Raw genomic sequence first — 19819 nt, 5'->3', positions numbered from 1 at the left:
AATGAGGCCCATTAACTTTTAACCATTCACACATCTCAGGAGGATAGCGCAGGGGCAACGCGCTCACCTTGTTAGCAAGACGACGCAGAGTAACACAGGTTCGATCCACGGGACCGTGCTTAGAAACCTCTGGGTATTAAGCGTGTTATAAGTAACCAATTACAACAATAGAATAGTGGCCCAGTAGTGTTTTCAAATATACAATGGGCACAGCCAAAGGCAATGTTCACTAGCCCTGGCTACTCGGCCCGAAAGACATGTTTTGCCCATGGCTGAAGGTCGTGGCCACCTAGTGGGTCCAAAAGAAACAAATTGGGGTAACATGTACAGTGGACACATCCGAAGGCCGTGGCTAGTGGCCCGTTAAAAACAATGGTATAACAACACCCTTGAAATTAACAGAAAAAACCTTAGTTAAGATGGAGTTAAGTTGCACATATTTAACACATCAAAAGCCTTGAAATTCAGAGGATGTGGGAAGTCATGACCAGCTTAACCTGGCGTGTATCCCCCTCTTTATATTGCTTGCCCACTTGCTTTTACAGTCTGTGTTTTGTATGTTTGCCTCCTTTAATCCCTAATCCTAACTGTTTTGTCCACACTCCTATTTTGTCCTATTTTGCCTAAATTTTGCATTATACCTTCTCCCTAAATCACTCTAGTAATATGTCCAGATGTACTTGCCAAAGAAGCATTTTCTATTAAAAGGATCTTCAATGTGAATAAACAATTCTGAGTCTCATATATAAAAGTTCGTACTCTGCAGCTCTCCAGATGTTTTGATCTACTGCACTATAATCACTTACCATTTCCTATACTGGCTAAAGCTAGTAGGAGTTGTCGGCGACCAACACATCTGGAGAGCAAAGTGCCTTCCTGCCATGCAGGGTGTTAAAGGAATTGCTGGTTCACACCTTTTTTTAATGCATATGTGATGGGAGAGAGAGCAACTTATATTGTTTGAGCCCGAAGACGTGGTTAGGGCTCCTTTCATCTCTTTTTACTTTACTGATATGTGGCAAACTGGGCTATTGTGAAATGTGGAAATTGAGATAGCCTTGTCCACCTCTATGATGTTAGGCACGTCCCACTGTGTTAGTGACAAAAAGCTAAACAAAACGCCTGCGCTGGTGGTTATCTGGTAAATAATGCATAATTGTATTCACCTTAGAACTCTAAAATCTTTGTTACAAATTGACCTTATTGATCTAAGAGATTGGTCTATGCTGTCGATGCAATGTGTAGGAAAACGCTGATAAATAGCCTCCTATGATAGATTAAGGCAATTAGCTATACAGATTATGAAGATCAGATCTCAAATGAAAATTCACTATACTGATTAAAACAAAACAACAATCATATTCTATTTTCCAGTGCGGCATAATGTAAATTTATAGGGCTTTTGTAAATGGCAGGAGTGAACTTTGTCTTTTTCCGATTCCTGTAGTTATGAGCTGCGCATCATTATATGGAACACTGATGATGTTATTCTTGATGACGTCAATCCAATAACGGGAGAAACATCCAGTGATATCTACGTGAAAAGGTACTGTCGCTTTGGTACATAATATGTTTGGACATGTGTAGGCCATTTTTGACTTTTCAAAATCCGGGGGTATTTTGAGGAAAGCACTGTATGGAGCCTGTGGGGGTGATTTTCATTTTTTGGGTGTCTTGTTTCTATTGTGGGCTGTGCAACTGTGAATCTTCACTCATTAATACTTTTAGTACTGTGACCTGCCCTTTAAATCTCCACATGGGGCATGATGGAAATCTACTGTACATTTAGGTTTCCAGAGCAAGAGCACAGAGACAAGATAGTGGCTGCACCATCACAGAATGTGATGTCTGGCCAGAATGAAGAATCAGATGACCTGCACCAATGAAGTGTAATAATGCTTTCGCTACTAGTGTGGAACCTAATGGAAATTTGATTATCATGAGCAAAATTAAAAACAAGGGCAAAGGGAGGGATTTAAAAACATTGTTTTAAATATCACTATTAATTTGTCTTTAAGTAACTATACAATATTTATCGATATGTAGCTATCAATCACTCTATTGCTCTATCCCACATTATAGCTAGAATCTATATTCAAGTGTGTCTTCTCTTTATCTCTCTCCATGTCAATCAGTATCTGTCTGTAAATTGAAACATTTGTCCATCCATCCAATCACGCCCCTCTCTCTCCACCACTGTGTCCACATTCCTCTCTACATCTCTTTATTACTACATTCCTTCCCTAAATTCATCCCTCATTTTCAGACTGGATTGTTCTAGGCTCATACCGATTTTAAACCTTTTTGCAGCTGGATACGGGGCCTGGACCAAGACAAGCAGGAAACTGATGTCCATTTCAACTCGCTGACTGGAGAAGGCAACTTCAACTGGAGGTTTGTGTTTCGCTTTGACTACCTACCCACGGAGAAGGAGATCACATATAAGAAGAAAGAGTCCTTCTTCTCCCTGGAGGAGTCCGAGTTTCGGGAGCCTGCCATCCTGGCTCTCCAGGTCTGGGACTATGACCGCATTTCAGCCAACGATTTCTTAGGTACACCTTCTTTCATTCTGAGATGGGCAGTAGCAAATGTTTCCATTTTAATCATAGCTATACAAGTTCAAGCAATTATTATTTGTGTGGTAGGAAAGTATACAAATACACAACTTTGGAAATGTTAAGTGTGGATTTCTACTTTCACTGTGCCTGCTTCGATTACAGAGCTAATGCTTCGTTGAGTCATCAGATTTTCTTTAATTCCTGTGTTATACATTTAAAGCCAATTACCTTTTTGAAATGGATCTGTAGGGGGAGTGGCTGTCTCATACCTTGTCTGTGTTGTCATGTAGGAGATGATGAGGGGTTGGATAGGTCAATTTCCATCTCATTCTTCAATTAATGGTGAAAATACAGTCCAATTCACAAAGCACAAGTCTTGCCTCTCAAAGGCCTTCATTTCCTTTGGGGCAATCATCCTCTGGGTATGCACGAAAGTTGGGCTACCAAAGTTATGGTGAATCTGTAGGACCAGGCAGTAGATATAATAGTTTTGGGGGCTGCTAAAACATATTTCAAACTGCTTGCTTCTATTGTTTGAACCTCCAACTTGCCCCAAAAGACTGAAGACAACAGTGGAAGACACCAAAGGACAGTGGTGATAAAGTCTGACAGGTCCAGTGCAGATGCCCAAACTACAGGCCGGGAGGAATAGCTCAGTGGCAACACGTTTGTCTTGGAAGAAAGACAACGTAGAGCAAAAGAGGTTCAAATCTCTGTCCCGTGCCTAGAGACTGCTGTCCGCTATTAAGTGCCTTATAAAAGATTAATTAATTAATTGCAGGATAACATGGAGAAAGCTAATTTGATGTTTCATGCTTTGCAAGAGAATGGTATTGCTTTAATCTAATTTACAAATGGATATGAACGGCACAGTTTCACAACGGCTTACTATAAATCTTATTTGAACACAGCTGATGGATTCTTGCCCTTCAGTGGGGAATGCCAAGACGGAAAGTCTGTTGTTGATATTGCGTATCTATTTTCAAAATCCTCTTATTCTTTCCATTTTTTTTTCTTCTTGATTTGAGGATTGAATATCTCACCTGCCAACATCCTAAAAAAGTTCCAAGACCAACCGCTCCTTCTAGCAGTCCCTGTGGAGTGGTAATGGAAAAACTGAACTGTTTTCCATTCTGTTTGCTTTTGTATTTAGATTATGTCAGTTTTTTCACATTTGAAAATGTCTCAGCCAACACTGCTCTCTCTTTTGTTCCCATAATGTATAAATATCAATTGTGAATATTCGAGCTCTGGCAAGATTTCCTTTCACGTGTTTTATAAATGAGGCACTTTATTTGTTTAGTGGTACATCTCAGTCTTTCGGACAACTTTTCGTTCATTCTAATATATTTATCTCACTATTTTTGGTTGGGATATCGGAGAGGAGAAAGTGAGAGGGAAAAATTCCCCACATGGAAATACCATGGTGGGTAATCTGTAGACTTCATACCAGCTTCAGATTTTGAGCCTGTTCCCCTGGTTTATGGGTGATGAGGAAAGTCTTTTTGTGTGTTAGCCCTCAGAAGTCAGTGACATTGGTAAAGGCAATCCCCTTTTTAGTGATGTGAAGTCCCGTGTCCACCTCAGGTGGTCCCAGTGTGGAGACCAAGGGACTAGGTACCTCCCCAAACTAAAGGATGATGGGCCCGGGCCAGTATGGGTATTATCACCTGATCACCTTTACTGGCCCCCATTCCAAGGTATGGGTTAGTCAAGGGAACCATAATATATCACATTCCCCTTGGGAAGGACTTCTACCTTAGAGCATCCAATGGGACCCAAGATCAGGTAAACTAGGGTTCACCTGTCCCCTCATGGTCTCTATGGCACATACTCAGGGGACATGAACTAAATGTGGGGGTATACACCTAGGAAGCATAGATCGTCTCAGACTCTCTCTAAAGTGCCTTATTTTTGATTACACTGAAACTAGGCAGTCTGTTGCTACTGACCCATTAAGGAAAGCAAGGAACAATGGTCCAACATAACTGGCAGCACGTATACACTGAGCTCATCGCATGTGGGTACAGGAATCCCATATGAATCTACAGTGGGAATAAAAGGGACCGGAGTTATACAAAAATAAATTACATTTGTGTGGCAAACTCAATAGTCTGCAAGTCAGTCATCTATCTAAAGCTTCCACTTTTGTACAGTTAAAAACAGATAAGCTAAGTGAGTCCATCCTGGGAGCAGGGCCAGGGTGTGACCTCCAGAGAGATGGACTAGGCAGCCCCAAGTCCCACATCAGAACTGAAAGCTGTCCTCGGGAGCAGGGCCCAACTGCCAGTCACTACGATAGTTGCCTAAAGAGACACATCTGAGTACTCCTCACTGAGAGAGAGGTTGGAAGGCAAATATAGGGTATGGCAGACAAAAAGAGGACAGTGCAGGGGGAGGGACAAGCCAATCCCACATTCCATATCAGGACAGTAAGCCCACCACTGGGGTGGAACCCAACAGCCTGTCGCTATCCCAGTTAACAAACCTTGTTCCCTTTTACCAGGGAGAGGCTGGAAGCAAGGGCCACAGCCCCATAAAAGCGAACAAGTTCAGTTTGACAGTGTAGCATTATAAGTAGGATCTGGAGACAGGTGAGTAGAGACAGGGGTTTGCTTTGAGATGGCTGGAGGAGAAAGCAAGAGATAGAGCAAAACCCAGGATACTGGAGGAGAGGTCTAGGTGGATAGGAAATACTGAATTGTGGGAGAGGTGCAGGTGACCAGGCCAAAAGAGCTGAAAGAGCTACTGGAGCAAGAGGCCTTGGTTCTAAGAGGGCGGCCAAATAATACAACCCTATTATAGAGGAATAATAGAGCAAGTACTGAACATTTCGAGGACAGTAACAGCAGTGCTCAAAGGGGTACAGAATGTGAAAGTGGCACCGGGGGATTGGTTCTCAAAGGATTGAAAAAGGTGATGACAGTGCCAATCCTATCCAAAGGTGTGGGAAGGGAAGACTGTAATGGTAGTGAAAAGGTAGCACAGGAGCAGTGAGATTGTGGGCACATGTGGGGATGTAAGGAGGGAGCCTTGGACTGGAGGGATAGGAAATGTGTAAAGCTTCTAATAGAGGAGTTAACGTATAACTAATAGAGATTTTACTTTAGTATAGTGAAATGGGAATTAGGAGAGAGGAGGGAAAAAGAGAGATGAAATCCGAGAGAGAGAGTGAAAAGGAAGAGTGGGATTTGGAATGCTTGAAAGAGAGAGAGGCAAGCAAGGGAGACATCAGGGCACTGGGTTTAAAGGTTGGCACCATGACAACGGACACGATTGTAGTGTAGTCGGCCACCACCATAGCCTTCTAATCTCCCCTGGCCCACATACCAGACTCTGGAAGTTGCCGCTACACAAACCCAGGAACCTCTCTTTCTTGACACAGAACCCCAACATCTCTACTATGGTCATTGAATTAGAACAGACAGCGGGGAACCTGAAGTGGAACGACAGTCTACCTGACATGTTTTCATGAAGGTGGAGAAGGAAAGGGTATACCCCTTAAGCCCAGTACAGCAGAGGAGATTTGGAACCTAAAAACATAACAAGGCTGAAAGGAAAGCCGCTTTTAACTTTTCATTTCCATCAGCTTCTACTAATACGCAGCCCTCTAAACCATACTGACATTTCCGTTGACATTTTATGCCACACCGTTTATTGTTTTGCCCAAACAATGCCAGCACATATTATCCAATAAATTACTTTTATATATATGCTTCTGATTTTGTTTGGCTTTGATCCCTCTTGTCTTCCTGATAGTGCTGAGAGAGAAAACATTCCCTTAAACTGGCATCAAGTAAGACATCTGTGAGGAACTCATGGTGACAACAAGTAAGACAGACACAAGTGATCACAGTTCAAGGGTGTTTATTGAACAATGAAAGTGGTATGCGGGTTGGAAAAATGGCTAATCTAAACCTAAATCTAAGATGGGGATGAGTGTCGACCATCAAATGAAAATAAGGCTGTCCTAGTTGTGTTGTGCCAAATAAAAGGGCCTATACTATGAAAACCTATTGCCAATTCCTTAGCCTAAATACAAAAGGGTATGGGGTTAAATTTCAAGAAAAAGAAAGGAGCTTTCTCAAATGATAAGTCAGGAGGCGGTGCCTGTGTCTCCCTTCCACACGTTTTGAACACGGGGTAAGGTGGAGTTAGTGGAGCACAGTACGGTCTTGGGCTTCTCCAGCACGAGACGACAATTCCGATGGCATCTCTCAGGGCACTCTCGGGCCTTTCTAGCACAAGATGAAAGTTCCGCTTTTAACCCTCAACCTTTCAGTAATCAGAGCCGTTGATGGCCAAGTCTGGTTTCACTTGAAAGTCTCTTGCCTTCGAGGACCTGATGTGTTCAAACAACAAAACAAAAGTTCCTTTGACAAATGAAAGTTCTTTTCCAATGTTCACTGGGTGATGATTCATCACTGGGTCCCCTCTTCTGGGCTGACCCCTTTTAAATGTAATCAACAATTCAGATAGGGTGCTGGTTTCACCAGTGGGTCTCTGTTTTGATCTATATCGCCGGCCCTCCTACGGCCTTCTGGTACTTGTAGTTTCTCTTATACGGGGGCTCAACCAGAGTCTCTCGAATTAGCACCCACGTTGTGCCACTTTTCCTCTTCAGCTGGTCTCCCCTTCACACTTTTAATAGTTCATTCAAAGTTCAATGAAATATGTTAAAACTTGCCTCTCTGCGATTTTCATTCAACACAGCCCGGTGCTTATCGATTCTCCCCTGGACTCACCAGCTATGTTGCAGCACTTGGCTTTCAGCTTCTTTCGAATTAAGGCCGTTACCATGGGCCTGGGAGCTTCCCTCGGTCTGGCTTATCAGCATATGCTTGCCCTGTGTACCGTTGATATCTGCTGCAGGACACTTTTGCTATTGTTTGTGGTCTTAGATTCTCCACAAAGGTTCTATGGGCCTGGGACGAAAAGGGCAAGGTCAATTCTCTCCTTGTCACTTTCTTGCTTCCCTCCATCTTTCTCCTCTTGAACTGCTGCGTGGTAGTTGTCTTCAAATGTTGTTTGCCATGTTCGCCTTTCTCATACTGTGCTCTCTCGCTCCACCTTTATCCCTGAGGGGAAGGGAAAGGGTTGTCAGGTGTGTGTGATTCTGATCAATTGCCTGTCTTTGCCTGACCCTGGTATTGGGACATGTCAGGTAAATGGCTCTAGTGTTAGTCAGTTGTTCGTTGTGTAGTGCGAAAGTGTTCACGGTGGAAAAGGGGGGGCAGTGGTTTGGAATGTCCTACATGAGAGGATTGGGAAAAGGTGTTAAAGGAAGGGGGATACTGCGTCTCACTCGTCGGTCTCCCACTCCCTGAGGACCCCCATTCAAGTGATCCTCCCTCACTGGACCACCCCCAGGAACTGGATCCAATAGCGATGGCCGTGTCCTGGCCATCTGGATGACAGCTCCCCGGGGACTAGCTAGGGAGACACCTTCAGGTTTCTCACACGTCCTACCCTTGGACTGCAGAATGGGTGCTCCTGTATCTGTGATGGAGTGCTTGTGGTATTTGGTTGAGAGATACTACCTTACGACTGCTCCTCTCTGTGTCTGATCCATAGAACTACAGACAGGTTCAGAGAGTGGTAACTGTTAACTCAGCTAGGATCCATATTCTGTTAAACATGAGCACATAACTAGTGTTAATTTAAAGTCCCAGATACAAACAAGGCAACCATCATTTCTCAGCATTAGATTCAGGGACAGTTTTGGGAAATTTCTAGACAAGTGTGTGGTTCTTGTAGAACACAATGTAGAAACCTATTAAACTGCATCCACATTTGATCAGCTAATTTACAGTATAAAGCATGCTTAATGGATATGTGTCACCAAAGACAAGGGACTACTAATGGATTCTGTACTCCACAGATTTCTCATGTTAGAAATATATACTCCCTGTGGAAGCAGATCTCAAAACGTTTGACATCAGGAGGTGCCGTTGTGGCTCTGGCATCGAGGATCATCAGCACTGTCGTCGCGTTTGGATGTGACGTGGGCGTCGGTACACATAGCCCGGATCACACTCTTTGACCTCAGTTCCTTTGCTCCTTTATCCTCATATTCAACTTGCTTCTCAGGAACTATTCTTCGATGCCACCAAAGATTGTTTGTGACACATTTCAGATAATCTTCATTTTTCAATGATTGTCAACTCTGAAACCTTCCGATTTCTGGGATTGCAACACAAAAATGCCATTGATCGGCCATTATATGGTTTGCCTGTGGTGCTTTGGTATCGATAATGCTGTCTCCGATTCTGGATAATGCCAGAACATGACGGATAAGGCTTTGAAATGACAGGGCATCAAAATTGGCTCTTGGCCGTTCAGTGTCGATGTCACCCAGGATAACCTGTTCAAAATGGAGATCCAATGACGGCAAGAGCTCTGCGATTGAAAGGTCACCAGAGAAATATAAAAAGAGATAAAAAACATTCCAAAAACAGTCCCATTCGAAGACTGAATTCTGACATTCATCTTCTTCTTAGTCAAACAAGAGGAGACGCATGTACTCATCATCGGAAATCCTTACCCCACAGACAGAAACACTTTGCCTCACAAACCTGTTCGGCAGAAAAGTGGGAAGAGTTCCGACTTACAATGTTGGTGGTTTTTGAGAAAGCAGAATCACTGCTTCCTCCTCAGGTAAACATCTGAAGACTATTGAGCCCAGCGCAATTGACAAAGCCAGTAGGGTCTCTGAGTCCCGTTCTCCGTCTGCGCTCCACAATGCCTCTAGAGCCATCAATGGGCATTATTCCGAGATTGGAGGTAGCCATGGCGCTATTAGCGCCATGGCTGCCTCCAATACCGGGTCCAGGTCCGGTGTGGCTGAATGGGGACTTACTGGGTCATTCCGACCCTGGAGGACCCGGTAAGTCCCCATTCACCCAACCATTCCCCATTCCCATTTGAGCCCCCATAGGGCTCAATGGGAATGGGGAAGGTGCTATTTTACGGGCCCGCAAATAGCGGGCCCGTAATTAGCACCCTGGTCCCTTAGCGGGACCCGTAAAGGACGTGTGGTCAGACCACACGTCCTTTACGGTTCCCGCTAAGGGACCTCGGAATTGGGCAGTAAGGGATTAACGGCACTGGTCTCCTTACCGGTGACCGTTATCCCTTACCGCCCAAGTCAGAATGAGGCCCAATGCCATCGGCAACCCTGTCAGCTGCTGTGTTCTTCAATGTTGGGTCAGCGCCGACATCAAAAGGTCCCCTGACGTAGATGGAGGAACAATCCTTGACTTTGAGGCTTGTTCCGAAATCCAGGAAGGATTTCATGGTCTCATTCTGAAGCATCTCTGACGAGGACGGCAACCCAATTGGTTCATAGTCATTTTTTCAAAATGAAAAATGCCAAAAGCCATTTTTTCTGGAAAAAAAATTTGAAAAAAAAAGTAGCATTTTTTTTTAATAACGTTTTCTATTCGAAATGGGGGGGTTCCCCCAACCCCCCTTTATTTTTATTTTTTTTTTATTTTACCCCTTTTTTTTATTCCCGGACCCCAAAATAAATATATAATTTTAAAAAAAAGGAATTCGACTTTTTTTTCGACATTTATTTTTCGACATTATTGTCTTTCGACATTTTTTTTTCGAAAAAATGACTGCACACCAACCCAATTCCAATTGGATTTACGTCGTTGGAACTGGCTCGAATACCTGAAGAGTTCCAGCATGAAGAGGACAGAATAGCTGAATGAGCATTACATCTTAACACCGCTCCAGAGGTGGAATTCCTGCAGCTTGACCCTCATTTCCATCCCAACGTGGCTATAGAAGAATTATGGCAAAAGTCACAGATGCTTTGGTCTGGTGACTCCCTTCTAAAGATAAAAGAGCATGATCCTACATACATCCTTGACAGGGGGACACAGGTGGAACCTCTGTTGTCTTTCCATGCTGCCATCAAAGATCTTCTGTTAGAATTATTGAGCAAACCCTGCATGGTGCCAGCAGTGCACAAAGATCTTGTAAAGAAATATAAACCTTCATCTTCTGACCCAGACTTACTTTCGGGACACCCCACTGATGACAGCCTGGTGGTGCAAACTACCACTTTGAATGGTAAGACAAGCTCTTACTCCTCCTTGCCCCCTGACAGGGATGACAAGAGGTACAATGCTCTATTTAAGGAAATCTTCACCTCAGGCAGCATACATCTAAAAGCCAGTAATACAACATGTGCCCTCACCAAATACATGCCCACCTTATGGTCAGTGATATCAGGGGTGGCAGAGCATGCCCCAGAAGGCGAGATGAGGGATGGATTCCTTACTATTATGGGAGATGAAAAAGAAGCCATATGCCAAGCACTTTATTCAGGTCTTGACGCAGCAGACTGCGTTGCGAGAGCAATGGCTACAAGCTCTGTTTGGCCTGGTTCAGGAAGTCATGGTTCGCACAAGATGTGCAATCCAACCTACTTGATATGCCTTTTGATGGATCTCACTTACATGGCCCTAAAGCAGATGACACCCTGGAGAAACTACAGGCATCCCAGGCAGCTGCAAAGTCACTAGGAGCGGCTGTGCATCAGCCTACTCTATCCTCATCCCAAAGGAATGGAAAGCCTTTTCGCTGCTACAGTTACAGTAGCCAAAGTGGCAAACAACCAGCTGCCAAACAGGCCCAAAGAATCATTTTGAGACAATCCAGAGAAAGAGGATGTACATCCCCTCAAGCCCTCCCCTGCACCAGTCCCCTCCAGTGCAGCACCAGCATCAAAACCGCTTTGAGAGCTTCTCTCATCCCACTGTGGTAGGGGGACACATTTATTACCACGGCACCCAAAGGTACTACCGCCTCTTTCAACTGCGTCCACTGGATTGTGCCCCTCCCATAAAGCCTCCCTTTGTTCTGGATCCCATACTGCAGCAGGAGATTATCTCAATGCTTTAGAAGGGTGCCATAGAACCGGTGCCACAAGGGGAAAGGAACAAAAGTTGATATTCCTTTAATTTTCTGGTACCCAAGAAGTATGGAGGTCTGCTACCGATCTTGGAACTGAAACTCTTGAACAAGTGTCACACAAATGACGAGTTCAAGATGTTTCCACTCTTTCAGATCCTCAAGGCACTGCGGCCTCAGAATTGGTTGGTGTTAATCGACCTACAGGATGCTTACTTTCATGTGCCGATCTATCCGAAGTACAGAAAGTTCCTGAGTTTTTTCATTGGCAGTTCCCACTATAATTTCCGGCTTCTGCACTTTGGACTCACCTTCGCCGCAAGGGCTTTCAGCAAGCTGTTGGCAGTGGTGGCGGCCACTGTGATGAAGGAAGAAAAAAGTTTTTGTCTTGAAATGACTGGCTGATCACAGCTCAGTCTCCGGGTCAGGCTCTGGATCACCTTGATCGCACCTGCCATCTCCTTTACAGACTTGCAAGAAGTACAAAGTGGCACCCTCCCAAATGCTTCAGTTCATTAGAATGGTTCTGGACTCTCCCGTAGGAAAGGCTTTTCCTCCCGAGGACAGAGCTCTTAAAATCCAACAGATGGTCACCGGATTTCATAATGGGCAATATCTGCCAGCACTGGACTTCTTACGGTTGCTGGGTCCCATGGCATCTGCATTTTACTGGTGCCAGAGTGCCGTTTGAGAATGAGGACACTCCACTTGGCCTTCAAATCTCAATAGTCACAGTTCTCCGGTAACATTATGGGCTTTCCACAAGTCCCAACCAGAGTTGCTCAGGATCTCCTGTGGTGGACTCGCAGAGAGAACCATTTTGTCAACTGCAGCCAGAGGCAATAGTAGTTACGCTGAAAGGCTGGGATGCTCACCAGAACAACTAACGGACATGGCATTGTCAAAATTGCACATAAATCTTTTACAGCTGAGGGTGATCAGACTAACGATGATGGCCTTCTTGCCCTGAATATAGGGGAAAAGTGTCCTGAGCGTATGGACAACATATTGGACATGCACTCTATCAAGAAGAAAGATGGTGTAGGGTCTCTCGCTCTATGCAGAGGGGCGATACAACTCTGGTTCTGGGCAGTACAAAACAAAACTTCCCCTGCAGCAGTTCACCTGGCAAGGGTGAAGAACACAGCGGTGGATGTCCTTTACCCTGAGGTCTTCCTGTAGATCTTCTACCTCTGGAGAACCCCTCAGGTAGACCTGTTCACATCCAGTTTCAGCAAGTAGTGCAAACTCTTCTGTGCCAGGAAATTTGTTTTGAATTGGAGCTTTCCCATCCTGTATGCATTTCCACCGATTCCCGTCATTCTCCTCTCCAAATGATCAGGAGGTTAAAGAGGTGCAGAGCAATCATGATACTGATTGCCTTGGATTGGGCAAGGAGGACATGGTATCTGGACATTTGTCCTCCGCTGCATCTTCCAAAGAGAACAGATCTACTATCCCAAGAGCAGGCCTGGTTTGTCACCTGAGCATGTCTGACTTCTGAAAAACAGAAGTTTTTACACTGGGATCTTCCAGAAGACATAATTGAGGTGTTGCTTCTACCCAGAAGCCCCTGGCAACAAAGGCTCCGTATCCTGGCCATTGGAAGAAATGTTGGAGCTGGCGCAGAGCCGGTGACATTAATAATTTTCTGTGCGACACCTCTCAGGTCTTATCGTTCCTGTTGCATCTTGCCAGAGAGGGGCTAGAGGTTAACACAGTGAAGGTCTATATGGTGATGCTTTCCTTCTTCAAGTGCACGTCCGAACAGGGCTCATTCGTCACCATCCCCATCACTATACAATTCCTGAAAGAATTAACCAACACCTTTTTCCCAACTCCCTTTGCGGTGTCGGCATTGGGATTTGAACTTAGTGCTAACATTTCTAATGGCATCACCCTTTGAGCCAATGCACTCTTTTCCCCATAAGCTCCTCACCTGGAAGACTGCCTTCCTTGTAGCGATTTCATCAGCAAGTAGGGTTACTGAGCTTCAAACCTTGTCTTGTGAACCCCCTTCATGGTTTTCATGAAGGATAAAGTGGCACTCAAGGTGCGAACTTTGTTTCTACCTAAGGTGGTGTCTGAATTCCAGCTGTCACAAACCATTTGTTGCCAGATTTTTACCTACCGTCTCACCCTCGAATGAGAAGGAAAGACTACATAAACTAGTTTACTCCTCCCGCCTTTTGCATCCTAATACTGGGATAGGAGTCTATCTAAGATGAGGAATCGGTGGAAGGACATCATCTATTATAAGAACAAATTACTTACCTACGGTAATGTTCTTTCTGATGGACATTCCTCCAACAGATTCCTCATTACCCTCCCAACCTGGCCCTAAATCAGGGAGCTTCTTCCCATTGCCATCTCCTTCAATACTGTACGTCACCTTCATATAATTTGTGATACCGAATGTGGCTGAGCATGGAGAAAGAAATTATGAACTGAGGTCACGCGGCTCAGTGCTGGCTATTTGTACTGACACCGAAGTCATGTCCGGACTCGACAATGACAGCGCCAAGGATCCTCGATGCAAGAGCTGCACGGCACACCCTGCTAATGTTTCCAAGATATGCTGTTACAGGAAGTATGTATATCTAAGATGGGGAATCCGTGGGTAGAACATTCATCGGAAAAAACAGTACCAGAATAAGTAATTTGTTTTTTTCCCCTTGCCAGCCCTAATTGTACTTTTCATTTTTTGTTTGCAAGACAGAAAGCTATATTTTTTGTTCACATTAAAGGAATGGTTCGGTCAGAAAATATTATTGTCCCCATGGTTCGGCCATGTGTTTTTAACCATAATTCGATCGATCGTACAAACATTTCATATGCACCTTACCCGAGTTTTCGTCTCATGAACACAAGCAAAATCAGGCAGCATGGCGCGGCCATGTTGTGATAATCTTATCACTTGCCGCATCGCCCTGGGTGACCTGTGTTTGTGGCACTAAATCATATCCCCCGCCCCTGAGCCTGACATCACCAAATCATTTATATTCTCTGCCTCTCTCTGTGACGTTGCTGGGCAGCGTGGCCAAACGCGTCCAGTCGTCATCTACGCGACTAGACGCGGAACCCGGAAAACAGCACACATCGTCTCACAGAGCGGCGCGTCACAATTAGGAATATGAAACTGTACTTTAAAAGGAAACAGCAAGACTGTACAATTGGTAAAGTACATTCATTTCACATTAATGTTTCGATAACATTTGGCGTCTGACCTAATCAATTAAAATGGAACTTTTTTCTTTGCTCTCGTTTCAATCCACAAATGTTTATCGTCACGCGCTGTTCCTTTTGGGTACACGGGGTGTTCGTTTTGTCTAAATGAAGCACTTCGGTCACTCGGTGAATAGCAAGGCTGGTGCATGAACTTGGCACTAGACCACGGTAAAGGTTGTTATGTTGCTCCTAATCGCCGATACTGCATATGGACATATTGGACCTTGTCTGTCGTCTCAAAAGACGGTTAAGTAGATCCAGTGATTAACATGTAGCTGCAGCTGGCGGTTAAAGAAGCCATCGGTCGGGGTCTGGAATAGATGACAATCGCAGAACCGCACGATGTACCTGTTTGCAAAAGATAAAAATCGAAAAGTGTCTCAGTAGCCGATCTTTATTACAATTAATCATTTCCTTTATTAGCGCAGAGGTGACACAATGTGAACCGAGAGAATACATTGTGGAATATCAAAGTACTCTGCTATTTGCTTCTGAGGCTAGTGCGATCGAGAATGTTGAGCTCTAAACGTAATGCGTAAACTGGGGCAAGAATTCGAGGTGCAAAAACAATGTAATGATTTATTAGCATAGAGCCAGGGAGAAACGAGTGGTGGTCTACATGCGTCTCGATGTTGGCCTGCCATGTGCCCGGCAGATAGCCCTGCACACAAAGGTTGTACTAGCACTTCATTGCAATATGCCAAACAGAATGAACAAGTACAATGTCACCCAGCAGTAACGGTCAGCTATTCGTATTTCGATTAGTTCTGGTATGAAATCGTCTAAAGAGAAACTTACATTATATTCGGCATTTCCATTCTCTAGGCGTAATGCAGACCGTAATGCAGACTCCTCCGTTCGTGTCAACGGTTTCTCATAAACTGAATTTATATGTAACTAGGTGCAGTTTCGGAATGTGCAACCTTATCATATCATACGTTATTACACCCCCCTTCAATTCAATCCCTTTCGGAATGGTCCCTGCCTCTCAAGGTCAAAAAACAATAGAACCTTATAGTGTGCGCGGGACGCGTGGGCCTCCCAGCTCCCAAGCAAAAATTCAAAGCTGGTGACCTTCACTCAAAATGAACATACATTCTTACTTTGCAACATCCCGTGTCAACGCATCCATGAGAACATGAATTTTGAAGCACGGGCACAGGAAATTGGGGGCTATCAGTGCTCGTTGTTCGTGGCGCTGCTGAGCTGTAGGTGAAATTTGCCAAAGACAGAATGCCCCCTATTCCTAAATTATAGTCGGTGTAACACAAAAACTGAGTCAAAATGTGTCTAATAATAGGGCCACCTCTGCTTATCTCATGGCCTCCTACCCCATGGCATGTTTTCACAGTCATTACTTCTTGCGTGCCTAGAATGTTTTGTGGCCTAGGTCTAATCCCTTTTGTAGGACCAGCAATTATTCAGCTTTTTGCAGAACTTTATTGCAAGTGAACTGCCAAAACCCAAATATTCTTACACACTGTTACCCATTGGTCATTAAAACGAAAAATGAAGGTCCCGCAGTATCTCAACTAAACTGTGAAATGTGAAAGCAATTGTAATAATTGTAATATATTTTTAAGCAAAGGACTGAGAAGATAGATTTCAAAAGACAAAATGCATACTTTATTTGTACAGTTTATAGAAACATTTTCTGCAAAAATAAAAACAGACGGTAATCATTTGAACAGGGTTTTGAACGATTTAACAAGCTCTGCTTTGGGTGGACATGGCACGCTGGCAATGTTTTGTGGCAATGTATGTGTGCTCTGAACAGATTTTTGCGCGATTCCATGAGTATGCATCTCGACGACATTAACAATAAGATCTTTTACAAAATCAAATTCCATTTTCTCATATACTGGTTTGGCAACCCATTTTTTGCTTCTTTTCGTAAAGGCCATAGTGTATCGAAGCATCCCTAAGTTTCCTGCAGTCCTAGATTGTTCCCGGCCTACATTCTCGTTATGCGCTAATACCGCAAGTAAAGTCCTACATTTCATCCCTTGGATGCCAAAATGCAATCTCTTTGGCCTGTACTTTAGGCACATATTGTGGAACACCTCCAAATCTCCAGTGTGACAGAATTCTGTGAGTCCCTTAAGATCTCTTGATAGAGTTTTATCAAACACAATCTTCTCAAGGGCTTTGTGTGGAGGTGAAGATGGTATCAACTACTTCTTCTTCCATGCCTGCTCTGGGGACAAAGGGCCATGTTCACATTGGTGGAAATGTTGGTTTTTGTCCAGTGGTGAACGTTGGAACAGTGGTGCATCAGTGACTGCCATTTTTCCAGTAGAATTTCCACAGATCCATCACATGTTTTGGAGCTCCACCAAAGATGGTTGCTGAAAGACTGGGACCATTGTGAAATACTTTCAAAACCTTTTTTTTTCCCTGCAGCCGAGATTTTTTTATTAATTGATTTGGCAACATTCATACATCAAATTGATGTTTAATATTTGGATACTGCTTGTCCGTGGCTATGAGTTCGATTTGCATTCCCCTCGATTGTAGATCTTCCAGTGATTTTATAAAACCAAGTTTCTCCATGGCCACCGAGGATTTACATTGGGACACCAGCATGACCACCAAACTCACAATTTTCTTACTTTCCATGTCCTGAAGATGGTAGGTGCAGTACTTAGCAGAAAATCCAGGGTTGTCACACTGTCCATCGCCGGCTAGCCTGAACCGTTTGTCGGGAATGTACTTTCAATAGCCAATTGTTCAATTTTCCAAGCTTCACTAATGGCAGGGAATAGATAATCACGTTGGTATTTGTAGTATTGTGTTTTAGAAATGAAATGGAGTCCCACAAACTGAAAGAAACTGGATAACGTTGTGAAACTAGAGCCACTGAAAAGTAAAGCTGCTGCACACAGTAGATTGCCAGCTGGCAGTTTCCCCAGCATCGGTTGAGTGGACCATGAAAATGGTTTGTGACTTTTCACACGTGGTATGTATTTTCAGGTTACTGCCTTGTGTTAGACGAGTCACGCTCACCAATGGCTTTCCACATACTTCCCCTCCCACTGAATGCACACATTTCAGCATCTTTATAGTCTCCATCAAGCTGCTGTCGAATACTATGTATTTGGCCTCTTTTATAATACTGTCATCTGGCAACACTGTTGTTTCGGACTGAACCATTGTGGACATATCAGCCAAACCGGACATTCTATAGTCGATATCTTTGTCTGTTTCGTCGGTCAATAGTGTTGATGCTTCAGTTTCTGTCATCTGTTACTTGACGATGGTTAGGAGAAAACATCAATGTGGACTGTTTTTTGAGGGGCATTTTTTTGGCGGGTGTCGATTGTGTCAAGTGCTCATCTAGTAATGTTAAACTATCATCTACAAATTCAATTTCACCTTCCTCTGGCGGAGTGGGCGCATTGTAGCAATGGTCCAAGAACACTTTGCTGGAATCGCTGGTCTTATTAAATTAATTTTCTGGCCATTGGACATAGGAATCTCAAGTGTGAACACGGCGCGCCTCAATGAATAGTTCCTCCATGGTGAAAACAGTTTGGCAAGCAGCATCTGTCATTTGTATCGCTGTCTGTGTCTGCATAGTCCGTACTCCATCGGGCAACTACATGACAGATAGGAAAAGGGATGTTCAGTGTAAATCCAACATACAGTGTTGTACAATTGACATTAAAAAAAGCATATAATGAAGGCCTTAGCACAAAACTATTGCCAACAATAGAAAGTGTTTATAACTAACCTTATTTTTATTTCTTTTCTTTGAAACCTTCTTTACTCTAACATCAGCAAAACTTGCGCACCGACTCAGATACACGTTCATCCGGTTCAATATATGGATCTTGTATACATCCCTACAAAAAATAGTATCCATTTAAAATAAGTCATTGGCATTACACATCTAATTAGATCGACTTTCTTTCATTAGATGGTACTGTCAGTACGCGTACCTCTGGCTCCGGATAAACTGTAAGGTCTGGTTCCGGAACAACCACAATGGATAATGTAATTGTAGTGGACACTGCAGCATCTCCCTGAAACACAGTTCTTGCATTAGTAAGGTCGAAAAGATTGGAAACGGGACACACAATTTGGAAAGACGACAAATGTACATATCAATAGGAAAGTAGGAATTAAACATTGTGTAAAACAATTACACAATAGGAAAATATGATCAGATTATCTCGTCCTATTGAGCTATGAAGACCCATATCTCTGACACCGGATCTACTACAAGGGGTGTTCTGATTGTAGTGGACGCTTCAGCATCTACCTGGAACACAGTACTTGCATTAGTAAGGTCGAAAAGATTGGAACCGGGACACACAATTTGGAAAGACGACAAAGGTACATATCAACAGTAAAGTAGGAAAGAAACATTGTGAAATGCAATGATACTTTGCGAAAACATGATCACATTATCTAGAATTCCGTGCATAAAACCAGTCTGGAACAGAATAGCTAGGTAAGAAGTGGTTGATGACTCCAGGCAAGACATGGATATTGAATCTTGTTCCTTCATATTCGGTGGATAGTCATGGAGTGGTAAAGGGAAAGTATTATTCGATTTAGAAATTCCAACATTACAAAATGGCATGTAAGGAGACTGAATACGAGGAAATTACACTTATTGAAATGCATAATATAGCATAGTTATCCGTCCCCATAAATCATTTTTCTATGTAGGTTCTACAAAACAAGGACTGATGTTTAGCAAAAAAGTCATTATTTCAACAGCTATTCAATCACATAAATATGCAAAGTACTATAAGTGGCATTTACACAGAAAATACAGGCGTAAAGATAAATCCGGAAGCGTGACTCACCTGTGGCGGTATTTTCACGAATAAAATCGGAATAGCGTTTGGGAGCAATTTCCAAGTTGTTCTCAGTTGATTTCTTTTTGTGTACAAGGATGTGTCGTACATATCCGGGGAGAAGTTCAGGCTGCAGATGCGGTATTGATGACCCCTCTTGTCCTCCAAGAATTGTTTGACTCTACTTTCAAGCTCTTCTGGTTGATATCCGCAACATTCTGACCCATTCACTTATTCGATCAACAGTCTTAGGGAATACATGCATTGTAATGCCTTCGGATTTGTCATGGGTCTTTGAAG

At 43.5% G+C, this 19819-nt stretch overlaps 1 protein-coding gene across 1 annotated transcript in view; it reads left to right on the top strand.

The window, feature by feature from the left end:
* The window catches only part of LOC138581135 (fer-1-like protein 4), a 1598034-nt gene that overhangs the window by 1463037 nt on the left and 115178 nt on the right, over positions 1–19819 (top strand). The window contains exons 41-42 of the mRNA XM_069652231.1: positions 1448–1546; positions 2311–2552. Of these exons, the coding sequence (XP_069508332.1) occupies positions 1448–1546; positions 2311–2552 (341 nt within the window). The remainder of the gene's footprint in view (positions 1–1447; positions 1547–2310; positions 2553–19819) is intronic.

The sequence above is a fragment of the Ambystoma mexicanum genome, chromosome 3p (assembly GCF_040938575.1).
Source record: "Ambystoma mexicanum isolate Mex_15411 chromosome 3p, UKY_AmexF1_1, whole genome shotgun sequence".
NCBI classification, from domain to species: domain Eukaryota; kingdom Metazoa; phylum Chordata; class Amphibia; order Caudata; family Ambystomatidae; genus Ambystoma; species Ambystoma mexicanum.
Note: the sequence above shows the minus strand (reverse complement) of the source record. Positions and strands in the feature narration are given on the sequence as shown.